The 14419-nt window shown below is 39.2% G+C and overlaps 1 protein-coding gene across 1 annotated transcript in view; it reads right to left on the bottom strand.

Moving 5' to 3' along the window:
- ATF6 (activating transcription factor 6) overlaps positions 1–13629 on the bottom strand; it is a 225394-nt gene extending 211765 nt beyond the window's left edge. The window contains exons 1-2 of the mRNA XM_059935010.1: positions 13513–13629; positions 2482–2546 (exon numbers count right to left, since the gene is read on the bottom strand). Coding sequence (XP_059790993.1) covers positions 2482–2546; positions 13513–13564 — 117 coding nt within the window. The 5' untranslated portion in view covers positions 13565–13629. The remainder of the gene's footprint in view (positions 1–2481; positions 2547–13512) is intronic.
- Positions 13630–14419: the final 790 nt, after the last annotated feature.

Below are 14419 nucleotides of genomic sequence, written 5' to 3'. Positions count from 1 at the left end.
AGATTCAGTTGGTCTCATTCTTTTCAGTGGAAACAGACCTTTACAACAGTCACAAAATATGTGTTCTGTCATAAAGGAGATTCAGCAAAATAAGTTTTCCCATTGCAACAGTCACAAAATACGACAGTCACAAAACATGTGTTTTGTCATAAAGGAGATTCAGCAAAATAAGTTTTCCCATTGCCATTAAGGAAAAGAAGTCACAGCAAATGCCTATTTACCATACCATCTCTATATACAAGGGAAAGAATATAGATGTATCCAAAAGACATGCAGGAATCATAAAGAGACTTTAACTGAAACTTCAGATATACCAAATATTAAAATGCTTATGGGAGAAGGAAGAGATCCATAGGAGGATGGGTAATTTTATATTTTTTACTGTTCTGTACTTTTCAAATTTCTAATTTTTTTTTTAATCCTAGAAGATAAAACTAAGTTTCTCAAATAGGGGTCAGTAAACTTCTTAGAGGGGCTCTTAGTTTCTTTTCATTCAGATGACAATTTTTTAATTTAAATATAATCATATTCTGGGTCATCTGGATGGCCATCTTATACCATATATATTAATAAAGAACTGCCACATGATTTCAGAGCCCTCATATGAGTTTAAGATTAAGACAGTAACACAACTATTTTAAATGTTTAAGGTTACAGAGATAAGAACAGAAGTAAACTTAAGATATAAACAGTACAACAAAGTTAAAAGGTAGTCCATGTTAACTTAACGTGACAGATAATAAAACAGCAAGAAAGCAAGCCTCAGGAAAAAAGTAAAGACTAATCTAGTTATCAATAAAAACAATTTGGAAATAATTTCTAGAATATTATCATTTCAAATGTCTATTCTGTGGTTTATTTTTATTGAGAATATAACAGAAGGAGAGAAGGGAAACTTTTCTTATCATACTGCCCTAGACTGAGTAAATATTATTGCAAATTATATAAAGAGAATGTGTGAAAGTTCACATAAAAAAAAAAGAAAAAACTACTTAAATTATGAAAGAACCACCTTTTAAATCAATCTCCTTTGCTTTGTTCTCATATTTGAATCTAGACATCAAATAATTAAGCAGCCTCATACTTTCAGCAACGAAAAATCTTTAAACTTTCTTAGTCTAAGTAAATTGAGCAAGGATATTTGCCTGAGTGCTAGCAATACTTTTTAACATGTTCAATAGTGGCATGACCTACTTCGAGGATGCTTCATACTCAATCTTCAGCCAAAAAAGTCAAATACATTTTACAGCATAAGAATTTTATCTGGTTGGAAATTTCACAGACCCATTTTATGTAAAGCAAAACATACTGGTACTTATATACTCTAGTTCTTCAATGACTTCTCAAGGGAAACTTGTACAGCCATGTGAAAGAAGAATGACAGTTTTAAAGCTAGAGTGGGCCCTCTGAAACCATTTAATCCAATCTCTTATTTTATACCAGAAAAACTAAGGAACTGAAAGATTGAGTGACTTGTTTGAGGTAACAGAATGTTAGTTATAAAATCAGGCTCATATTTCCCTGAATCTTTCAAATTTACTATATTGTTTCTTGACGATGTTAGGCTCTGGAGGTTATGAAAAAATACCAGTTGCTTAAGCAACCAGCCAATATTAAAAGCCAATTTAATCAATAGACAACATTGTAAAGCATCTCACAGAGTAAATGAAACCATTAAAATCTCATGCATTGATTTTAAAAAATATCATGTGTTTCACTCCCTTCTATTGATTCATGGTGAAACAACTGCTAAATTATTATTTGAGAAATGTCTTAAACTCACTGAGCAAGCTTTATTTTTAATAAGGGCTTAAAAAATAAGTGATAAATATTCAACCTGATTGATATGCATATAAAATCACTCTGTTCACTTGAACTACTTCCCAAGACAAACAGCACCTCATCCATTAAAGAATAAGACAAAGTAAGAGTTCAGGCCAAACAGCTTCACATATACTAATCCAGAAAAGAAAAAAAAAAAAAATCTAAAATATTTTTGAGAACTTAAAGTGCTATAATAATAGCTTTTATGCATACTTCTAACCACTCAAAGGCAAAAAATAAGGACATTTCTAAGTTTCAGAGCTTTCAACACTAAGGATACATAACTTTAAAAAAGGAAGTTGGTAAGTTCTCTTAACTAGATCCATGACACACATACTCCTTAACATCACACTGTTTCCCTTATGCAGCAAAATATCTGTAAAAACCAAGAGGTAGGCAGTTATGTAACTCTTCCAAGGTTACCCACCCCTGGGGCCAAAGGTAGACTTAGAATACAAGTCTTCTCACACCAAGACCAATGCAATTTCTACAATCCTACATTCACTGACAACAAAATGGCTACTAACTTTCATACTTAATCTTAAAAGTTATTTAAACTTAAATAACTAGCCTAAACGTGTTATCCTGAAATCTTCTTGCAACAATTAAAGATTAAATATCACATTATTCAGCATTTCTCCTCTAATAAATACTTACATAAGTTTCATTTGCCGCATCCAATTGCAGGTCATCATAGCCAAGTTCAGCAAAGAGGGTAGAATCTTTGGACAAAAGAAAAGAATACACATTTACTGTTAATTCAATGTTTTGACAAAAGAATAAGTGCTGTATCCTTATGCCAGCTCTATTAGGGTTTCTCATTAGCCATTACTATTACTGATAAACTCCAGGAGTGTGAATGACAACCAATTCAAAGCTGGTTTCTAACATATGTATTGTTTTCCACATAATTTTTATCTTGTGAACTAAATCATTATACCAGGGATTAAAAAACAGGTTTTATGTCCTGTCATGTCATCTTGGACTAATTGATAGTGACTTTCTGGAACATTACTAACACAAATTCTGAGGCTTCATCTGGGTTCAGCACAAGAAAAAGTGACATGGTTGATCAGCAGTGATGACAGGAGAGGAATATGGCAACACATGTACCAGGTATTTGCCATCCTTGCCTTAAGTTAGAGGTACAAACAATAAAGAACTCACTCATCTAAACCATTTCATTTATTTCAACAAATCTAACTATGTTCCAATTTCCTAATAAGATTTCCTTATAAACTGAGAAATATATGAACACAGGTCAAGGTGCTGATAAGGCCAAAGAAGATTGATTACTGTATAATCTGTAAAGTGTCTATTTTCTTTAACATTTTCAGAACTTCATGCACTTTGAAGAGTTTCCCAATCTAAGTCTGCCTTTGTACTCCCTACTATCATGCCACTGAAATTTGCTCTGGTGATTTCCTTACTTCACATATATAAGAACTACACTACCAGTCTCTCATTGACTTGGCTAATGGTAGAAACATTTCACCAGCCTAAAACAAAATAGTACATAGCACATTTTTTTGTATGTAGTGATAATGAAAGGTTACTCATATAACTCTCAGAAAAGGACTACCTTAAACTCAGCTGCAGAGCAAAACAAAACAAAACAAAAAATCCATATAAGTAGATGACTGTGGCTAAGTACCTTATACACAGGCTAAAACTCCTTGAAAGAGTTCTTTATCTGCTGCCTCTCATTTCTCTCCTCCCTTTCCTTCTTGAACCTATTCCAATCAAGCTCCCCCCCACCAACACATACACAGGCATACACATCAGTTATTATGTCACCAATGACTTCTCCTCTGCTAAATTCAATGGTAAATTCATGGTCCTCATCTTACTCTCAACAGCATTTGAAACAGTTGATCTTTTCATACAATTGAAAAGCATTAATTGAAGCACTTTCTTCACTTGGCTTCCAAATTACCATACTCACCTGGTTTTCCTCCCACCTCACTGGATGGCCCTACCTTACTGGTTCTTCTTCATCTTCTTAACATGAAATTGTCCCTGGGCTTAGTGCAAACTTTTCTATCTATTCTACTCCCTTTGTGATCTCAGCTGAGCTCATGGCTTTAAATAGCATCTATATGCCAAGGATTCCTAAATATACATCTCCAGTCCATACCTCAAGATGCATGTACACAGTGAGTACTCTACCTCTCCTCTTGGATATCCAAAAGGCATCTCAAACTTAACACATCCAAAACTGAGCTTCAAATCATCCCTCACCAAACCTCCTACTGGTTCGTCCTTATCTCAGTTAATGACAATTCAATTATCCCAGGAGCTCAGGTCAAAAACCTTAGGAGTCATTGCTTACTTCTCCTCCTCACTCTCTGTGTTCAATCTACCAGTAAATCCTGTCAGCTCTGTCTTCAAAGTATGTATTGGTAATCTGGCATCTTACCTTTCCTTTCCATTCTTCCTTCCCTTTCCATCTTTCCTTTCCTTCCCTACTCTTCCCAACACAGAGATGTCAGCAGAGCAAGGAGGGTGGTGGGGTTTTGTGTGTCATCCTCTGTGGCAATGTGCCTGGTACCCAAGGAAATAGGATGATACAGGAGGGGAGGTGCCTTGTGGAGGTGGCAGCGTGCCTCAGATGCCAAAAAAATGGGGCAGTGGGAGGAGGAACAGAGTGGCAGATGTAAGAAGCAGCCTGAGTGGTTAGGAGAGTGATAATATCGAACAAATGTGTTAATTGATGGAGCAAATGATAAGATATATTAGAGCCAGGTTTCTCACTGTCTGAGAAAGGATTTAGAAACGTGAAACGGGAAGAGAATAAAAGAACCCTAAGATGTTGCACTGGAATTAGAAGTGTTAATATGAACACATTTTTTAAAAATATTCATACACAGAAAGAATTATAGATGTTTGTATATGTGTGTACACATATACATACATGTATGTCCTAGTTCTGTCTGCTAACAGGTCCTAGGAACGAAGACATCCCACCAGCACTGAAAAATCCTATGTTTCCAGACCTTGGATACTGAATACCATCCTCTACTAAATGGAAGTCCACTAAAGGGCTCCTTAGAGAAAGAGCTGATTCCAGGGCTTAGGCAGAGAAAGTGCAAAATAGGCCTGGGAAAATCTTGTTGTGCCAGAAAATAAGGAAATCCTCAGAGAATGATGGAAACATGTCAAAAGAACAAAGGAGCTGATATGAATGGACTCTTACTGGTCAATTCTCGGAAAATCTGAGCATCAAAATAAAGTCAGATTACAACCCATTGAATCAAATTGGAATTAGTGAGCTCATAATGAAATAAACAAAGAAACAGAGAAAGCTTTTTCTTACAGTATAATGTCAATTAATAAATGTAGACAGAATGTTAAGGGAGAATCACCATTTGGCATTAGAGTGGTAGCTAATGTAAGCTGGAGTTATCAATGGAGGCCAGGGCTGGTGAGTGAAGGTTTAGTAAGGAATAGGACATTGATGGCATTCAGATTATCTCCCCCAAAATACTGGGTTAGCCAAAAAGTTTGTTCAGGTTTTTCCATAAGATGTTACAGAAAAACCCAAAGGAACTTTTTGGCCAGCCCAATACAAATCAAATGTAAAGGGGGGAAATAGTGACTTTACAGTGGAGAAATCCAGCAGATATTAACTTGACAATGTGATCAAGGTGAACATCACCTTGGAACAGGTCAACATAGTGTGCCTCTATCATTTCTCTAGCATTCCTGCCACGGACTCATGGCCTGATTCTGGTCATGAGGAAACAGTATACAGACCTAGGTTTAGAGTCATCTTACAGAACAAAAGAGCTGTACTCTTTAAGACTGTCAAGGATACAAGAAACAGGAAAAGACTAAGGAACCATTCCAGGTTGAAAAACTCTAAGGAGACATGAAAAGTAAAAGTAATGTGTGTTTGCAGGTAGGGTCCCAGACTAGAAAGGAAAAAGAACCATTATTAAGACATACAGCAAAATATGAATGGCATCTGTGAATTGGATAGTAACGCTGTATCAGTGTTCATTTCCTGACTGGAAGGAATGTATGACAGTGATATAGGAGAGTATCCTTGTTTGGGGGAGGAGGGGATACACACTGCAGTATTTAAGGGTAATGAGTTAACAACACATTTCACTCTCTTTTTCTCTCTCTAAAGAAGGAGAAATGGGGCAAATACAGCAAAATTTAACAATCAGGGAATCTGTGTGATGGGCATGCAACAGTTCTTTGCACAGTTCTTATAACTTTTCTGTAGGTTTGAAACTATTCCAAAACTTAAATTTTGCATAAAAAATATACATGGGGAGCTTCCCTGGTGGTGCAGTGGTTAAGAATCCACCTGCCAATGCAGGGGACACGGGTTCGAGCCCTGGTCCGGGAAGATCTCACATGCCGTGGAGCAACTAAGCCCGTGCACCACAACTAATACGCCTGTGCTCTAGAGCCCGCGAGCCACGACTATTGAGCCCGCGTGCCACAACTACTGAAGCCCATGGCTAGAGCCTGTGCTCCACAACAAGAGAAGCCACCGCAACGAGAAGCCCACGCTCGCCACAACTAGAGAAAAGCCCATGCGCAGAAAAAACCGAACACTACCCAAAATAAAATAAATAAAATTAATAAATTTATTGAAAGAAATATATATGTATATACACATGGGTATATACATATGCATATGTGTATGTGTATATATCCACAGTCAACCACTTCCATTATCTCCACTGCTCCTATCATAAATCACTTGGATTGATGCAGTAGCCTCCAAATGGTCTCTCTGCTTCTGCCCTTGACCCTCTTTCAGTCTATTTTCAACAGAGCAGCTAAAGTGAGCCCATAAAAACATAGGATGTTATTGGGAATCAGGATTTACACAGTAGGAAAAGAGAAATAAAAGTATATAATGCAAGAAGGTGAGAAAGAACTCTGTGGTACTGGCTTTGAACTGTGGGTATTAGTATGAATTCATGCTTTTTAAAAATACATATTTCCTTGTTCTTAGGAGATACACAGTGAAGTGTTTAGGAGTTTCATATTATTTGCAGCCTGGTTTCAGATAATGAAAGAAGAGGGAAGTGTGGGTAATACTGAGAGAAAAAGTGAGTATGGCAGGATGTTAACAGTTGGTAAATCTAGATAAGGGAAATACAGGTTATCACTGTACTGATCTTTTAACTTTTCTGTGGTTTGTGGATACTTAAAAAAACGGAGAGTGGGTTGATAAATACATTTGTATACTACAGCATACCTTAGAAGGATCCGTAAGAAAGTGGTGGCATTGGTTACCTATGAAGTATCTCTAAAATATATTGCCTACTTCTATATCTTTTTCACCAATCCCACACTACCTACTATATACATTTCTCCTAACAGTAGTAAACTATGGTAGCTATTAGTTTTTGTTTGCTCAGCAAGCTTTCCCACCTGACTGCCACTCTGACCATTTATTTATTCCTTTACTTCTTGTAAGATGAGAAATGGCCACTGGAAAACAGTAGTGACCTTAGAAAGAGCAGCTTTGGTGGAGTGGTGGAGCCTGACTGCATTGTGTTCAAGAGACAGTGAAAAAAGAAAAAGTGGAGTCAGTGAACATGGACGTTTTTTAAAAAAGAATTCTGCTGTGAAATAAAAAACAGAAATGTGGTTGAAGCTAAAAGGGAAGTAACATCTAAAGAGGGTTTGGGGGTTTTTCACTCTAGACAGGAGAAGCAACTACATGTAGGAAGGGAAATGAAGATTCAGGGAACAGAAGGAAGAAGAGCTTGAGCAATATTCTTGAATAAAGGGGGGGGGGGGGAGGGCGTGTCTAGGGACTTCCCTGGTGGTGCAGTGGTTAAGAATCCGCCTGCCAATGCAGAGGACATGGGTTCGAGCCCTGGTCTGGGAAGATCCCACATGCCATGGAGCAACCAAGCCCGTGTGCCACAGCTACTGAGCCTGTGCTCTAGAGCCCGCGAGCCACAACTACTGAAGCCCACGCACCTAGAGCCCATGCTCCGCAATAAGGAAAGCCACCGCAATGAGAAGCCCGCGCCCCACAACGAAGATTAGCCCCCGCTCACCGCAACTACAGGAAGCCCGTGAGTAGCAACAAAGACCCAACACAGCCAAAAATAAATAAATAAATTTTTAAAAAACCAAACAAAGAAGGAGGGGTCTAAAGCACACATAGAAGTGATCAGCTCTAGCATTCCCACCAACGAAGAGAAGGCAAATATACTGGTACATGGGTAGATGAGGTAGTAGGAGATTGCAGCAGTTCTCTTCTGATTCAAAGAATGCAGGAGGAGGTGTTGGAGGTTTGAGGAGAGAAGAACCTTTATAAAAACGATCATCAGAGTGAGAGGACCAAGGAAATATGATCAGCCAGGTAATACTTAATGGTCTATTTCAGGTTAGTATCATAAATTTAAAGTGAGACCAATCAGCATGGTTGAATTTTCTTTTTTAGCCACTTTCAGCTACTTGAGTGCATTCATGGAGTAGACAGAGTTGGATTTAACCAAGGTTGCAGTTGATCAAAGAGAGAACTACAAAACAAGAGAGAGAGAAGGATATTGAGGGTGTGAGGGAATGATTACAGAGATTGTCCATGGAATTTAAATTGGATAAGGGGAAAGTGATAACATAAAGGGGACAAGGGACAGTGAAAAGATGGCAGAATCTCAGCAGTGTTGGAGGTACCACTGGAATTGGAGTACTAAAGAGAGTGAGCTGGTAAGACAGAAGGTGATGGTCAGAGTGGGATGTTGGAAACTGAGATTATGTTACTAGTACCGACAAGGTTTAGGTTTATGATTGGGGAAGAAAATGCCTGAGACAGGGTGGAAGGTGGAGAAGAGACCCAGGAAATGAGAGTCAGCGTATTTGAAGGATTTTCTCTGAGAATACTGAAATCAGCCAAGAATCATGATGGACGGAGTGTTAAAGAAAGTGACAATAAACTAGGAACTAAATTTTTTCAAAAAGTGAGGGAGAGTGAACCAGAAATCAGCAGATGACTATAACAGGGAGAGGTAGAGGACAGCATGTGAGACAATGTGAAATTTAAGCCTGGATGTTTTTAGGGAGGATGAAAGGAGAATGATCTAAAAGTAGCAATGAAGGACAAGGAAGATAACTAACCCACTTTCAGAGGCCCTAATGGTGAAAAGGTTTTGAGAATGAAAAGAGCTACCATTCACTAGGACTTTAGGGAAAACCGTGTCATCAGGGAAGTCAGGTTTTGGTGAACACAGAAAGGCACAGAGAACTTTCACAGAAGACACTGAATTTATCAAAGAAACCACAGTGGCAGATGGAAGCTTCTGATCTTGGTACATATATCTTATGTGTGGCAAAAAAAAAAAAGTGGCTTTTGCAAAATGTAAGAAAAAGAAAGGGAGGGAATGAGAGAGGTAGGAAGGAAAGAGGAAAGGAAAGATATACAAATGACAAATAAAGCATATGGGGACTTCCCTAGTGGTCCAGTGGTTAAGAATCTGCCTTCCAATGCAGGGTACATGGGTTCAATCCCTGGTCAGGGAACTAAGATCCCACATGTTGCAGGGCAACTAAACCTGTGTGCTGCAACTACTGAGCACGAGATCCACAACTACAGAGCCCACATGCTCTAGAGCCTGCGCGCCACAACTAGAGAGAGAGAAGCCTGCACGCCACAACGAATATCCCGCATGCCGCAACTAAGACCCGACGCAGCCAAAACATAAATAAACAAATATTTTTTAAAAGACCTTCCCTTTAAAAAAAATAGATAAAATAAAGCATACGAAAAGATGCTCCACATCACATGTTATCAGGGAACTACAAACTAAAATAATGAGATACCACTACACATCTATCAGGATGGCTATAATCCGAAACACTGGCAACACCAAATGTTGGCAGGACTGGAGCAACAGGAATGTTCATTCACTGCTGGTGGGAATGCAAAATGGCATAGCCACTCTGGAAGACAGGTTGAAAGTTTCTTACAAAACTGTACAAACTCTTACTGTATGATCCAGCAATCATGCTCCTTCGTATTTACCCAATTTATATGAAAACTTATGTCCACATAAAAAGCTGCAATGGAGTTCTCTGGTGGTCTAGTGGTTAGGATTCGGCGCTTTCACTGCCATGGCCCGGGTTCAATCCCTGGTCGGGGAACTGAGATCCTGCAAGCCCCACAGCGCAGCCAAAAAAAAAAAAAAAAAAAAAAAACTGCACATGAATATTTATAGCAGCTTTATATATAACTGCCAACATTTGAAAGCAACCAATTTTAATTCTCTGTGCAGTGTCCATCACTGGAGAACAGTTTGTGGCTGTCCCTTCACTGCATGTAAGCCCTTTATAAGCCGGAACCTGTCACTCTTGTCCCCCATGCCTGGACCTCTTTCCTGGCCTCAGTCTGTCTTTAACTGGTTTTGAGACCCTAGAAGCAACCAAGGTGTTTTTCAACAGGTAAATGGATAAACAAACTGTGTACTATGGACCAAATTGTGTCCCCCCCCAAAATTAATATATTGAAGCCCCCAAGATGACTGCATCCAGAGGTAGGGTGGTCTTTAGGAGGTAATCAAGGTTAAACGAGGTTACAAGGGCGGGGCCCTAATCTACTAGAACTGTGGCCTTATAAGACTAAGAGATAGGTCTACCTACCTACCTACCTCTCTCTCTCCCCCACCTCTTCCTCCTTCCCTCCCTCCTTCCCTTTCCACCCCTCTGCCTCATGAGGACACAGCAAAAAAAGTGGCCATCTATAAGCCAGGAAGAGAAGTCTCACCAGAATCTGACCATGCTGGCACCTGTACTTGGACTTCCAGCCTCCAGAACTGTCAGAAAATAAATTTCTGTTGTTTAAGCTTCCCAGGTATTTTGTTATGGGAGTCCAAAAGACACTGTGGTACATCCATACCATGGAATATTATTCAGTGCTGAAAAGAAATGAGCTATCAGGCCATTAAAAATAAATAGAGGGATCTTAAATGCATTTTGCTAAATGAAAGAAGCCAAATTAAAAATGCTATGTACTCTATCATTCCAACAATATGACATTTTGAAAAAGGCAAAACTAGGTGACAGTGAAAAGAACAGTGGTTGTTGGGGCTTTGGAGGAGGGAGGCAGAGACAAATAGGTGGAGCACAGCGGATTTTTTAGGGCAGTGTAACTATCCCATATGACACTGTAATGGTAGATACATGACATTATGCATTTGTCAAAACCCACAGAATGAACAAGAGTGAATCTCAATATAAACTATGCACTTTAGTTAATGATAATGTATCAATACTGGCCCATCAATTGTAACAAATGTACTCCTCTAATGCAAGATGTTACCAATAGGGGAAACTTGGGGGGCGGGGGAGCTCTGTACTATCCCCTCTATTATTCTGTAAATCTAAAACTGTACTAAAAGTACACTCTATTAAGTATTAAAAACAATTACATGAAAGAGAATTTCAGCATCCATAAATAAAGTTGTTTTGGAACACAGTCATGCTCAGTTTACACTGTCCATGGCTGCTTTTGTACTACAACTGGCAGAGCTGAGGAGTCAGAACAGAGACCACATGACCACAGAAGCCTAAAATATTTACTATCTAGACCTTTACAGAAGATGTTTATAGGCCCGTTCTAAATTTCATCACCCCACATAAAGGGAAAATGCACATGGGATGCACATCCCATCATCATAGGCTGTCCTGAGTAAGTCATTTTTAATTATACAAAGTTGTTAAGAGTCACAAGTACTAATTACATAATCTGATTTAAAAATTTTAACTGGCTAGCTTCTAATACAGAAAAAAAAAAAAAAGTCAAATAAATCAGTGAAGTACTTGAACAGCCAAAATGGCAACTCCCAGAAAAACAATCCATATTCTACTGAGAAATGCTAGCAAACAGTAACCTTTCACTCCAGTGCCTGCAAAATCTGTCCTGCTTACTGAACACCTGAGGAAGCAGAATTAAAGTGTTCCACTAAGAAAAGATTGTTAACAGCTTGAAAAGAGAAGCTTGGAAAACCCTGGGAAATGGGCATATTCAGGGAGGGGCAGGGCAAGATACCTGAGCTGAGTCAGTGAACCTACTACAAAGAACTGAATGCTCTGTTAAAGAACATTAAGACTGGGAGTCAACTGATCAGATTAGTCAGGAAAATGCAGCCTGGGTAACAGAAGACATAATAATGTTATCAGGAAGTGCCTCACAGTTATAGTTTAAGAAACATCATGAAAATATAATAGTTGACTAGCTGAAAAAACAGATCATAACAACCCAATATACTGAAGTAGATTTGTTAATAACTGGGAGGATCTTGGTGAAAATCAAATCTGTAGAAATAACTTAGGAAAGCAATATAGAATAGTGACTAAGTGCACAGGCTTTGGAGGTAGACAAACCTGCTACTGATCCTGTTTCTGACACTCACTAGCTATAAGACTCTGAGCATTCATTCTCTCTCAGCCTCAGTTTCCTCATCTGTAAAATAACAATACCTCACTGGACTGTTGGGAGGATTAAATAAGATAATGCATGTAAGAGCTAAGCAGGGCACCTGACACAAATAAAGTGCTTACCGGCAATTGTTCCTATTACTACGACTACATTTGGCTTGGGATGTAAGAGCTAAGCAGGGCACCTGACACAAATAAAGTGCTTAACGGCAATTGTTCCTATTACTACGACTACATTTGGCTTGGGAAAATACATTTGGAAGAGATAGTCTAAAGTTTTTCCAACAACTCATAGAAAACCTATCCAAGAATTGAAATAAATCTCTAACACTATGTAATTTAAGAGAAGTTCTGCCCTTGGAAAATCAAATGAGGACTTCAGTTCAACAAATAGAACTGAGATTACACTCTTGCTACTGAGAACGATGGTCCAAGGGGGAAAAAATGAAGGTCAGTCTGGGTTTCCTCCAAATTTTAAAGGTAGTGAAGGGTGTAGGTTCACCGCAGGACACATTCAGGGACGTATACAACCCCAAATTCATACTGAAGCCCAAGAACGGTATTAGTACTGTGTCTCGCAAACAAGGGAGGAATATAAGTTTCTTCTAAACACTTAGATGATAAAGCTTCTCCACTCTCATTTCCACTACATTCCATTCCACTCTTCCTGACCACAAAGCCAAACAAAATATCCATAACAAGAAAATTCATAGTTGTATCCGGAGAGCAATCGGGATTGTATCCGTTTATAAGCGTTAGGTCTACGTAATCAGGGACCTGAGGTCAGGTGCTGGGGTGCTTTGCTTCTCTGCCAAGATGGGCATCAGCCTCGATCAATAGTGGAAGTTTCGAGATGAGGACTCACATTCTCTCACACAAACCAAACACGTACACGTACACGTACACTCCATGGCAAGCATCTCCCACATCCCACACTCTGAGAAAATAGCTTGCAGCCTTTTTGATGGTCACAGCCAACCTGCCCTAAGCTTCCTAATGACGTCGTTTTCGCCCCACAAAATCATCACCTGGTACTTTCCCAGAGGAAACGGTGAAACACGATAGTAATTCCAATCAGGCAATATTTTACGCTCGCTGTCGCCAGGGCAGAAACCGACAGGCTCTGCTAGACTCTACTAGGACCACGGACGGAAGCAACGAGTGGCCCTCGCTCCCCCGGCAGGGTTCGTCCACACCTGTCACCACAAATGCGCGGAAGTAAGGAGGAAGAAACCTGAAGCCACCCCTGGTACGGTCTCAGATCCCACTCACCCCACTCTTCATCCGGCCGGTGAAGGAGTCCCGGACTAAAAGGTGACTCCATGGTGCCGGCAACGCCAGCCGGCTCCGCCGAAACACACGTTCCCCTGCCCTGGAACTCGGCGACTAATATCTGGGACGGTGGCCGCAGATAGACAAAATACTCCGTAACGCTGACGCGACGGTGGCCGAATGAAGACAAATTGCTTCTGCGCGAGTGACGTCAGAGACTAAGCTAATTTTAAGCAAATCTCTGAGTAAATATTTTCCTTTTGGAGGTTTCGGCATTTTCTGTCCCGCTGTTTTAGGGAAAAAGAAAGAGAGGTAATCACTACTTCGGTTAAATAAGATATATTGATATCATTAAAAATGGGGAAAAAAATCCATTCTGAACATACTGGCTCGTCCCCTGAGTATCATTCTCAATACCACAGTGTAGAGATATCAGAACAAAACTGGAGACTAAGAAAGTAAAGTTGGTTTAATTTTTACGAATAACTCACTATCAATGTAAAAATTCTCCGTATACACAAGTGTGTGGAAGGAAAACACACAACTATTTTTACCACATTCGTTTGACCTGCCTCTCCACTGGCACAGTACCTGAGATAAGCAAAAGTACTATGAATTGTACTTCTAGAAAGACTACGTTTATTTAAACAAATTTTAAAAAGTAAATATAAAAGATAAACTCCCCAAAATCAAACTCACCTCCTTAAACATACATTTCTAAAGCATGGTACCTAGTAGTGAAAGTCCAAGCTACCCTACCCTAAGACCTACAATAAGGTAAATTCCCAGTCTTTTTATTGCTAAAACTCAAGAAACGGTTTTGTTTAGAAAAATCCACTTACGTCACAAACTCTAACTGAAAATTTTAACTAAGTTTGACGAAGCAGTTTCAAGAACGCTACTTAAT

This window comes from Balaenoptera ricei, chromosome 1, assembly GCF_028023285.1.
Source record: "Balaenoptera ricei isolate mBalRic1 chromosome 1, mBalRic1.hap2, whole genome shotgun sequence".
Classification (NCBI taxonomy): domain Eukaryota; kingdom Metazoa; phylum Chordata; class Mammalia; order Artiodactyla; family Balaenopteridae; genus Balaenoptera; species Balaenoptera ricei.
This window is presented reverse-complemented; position numbering and strand designations above follow the sequence as displayed.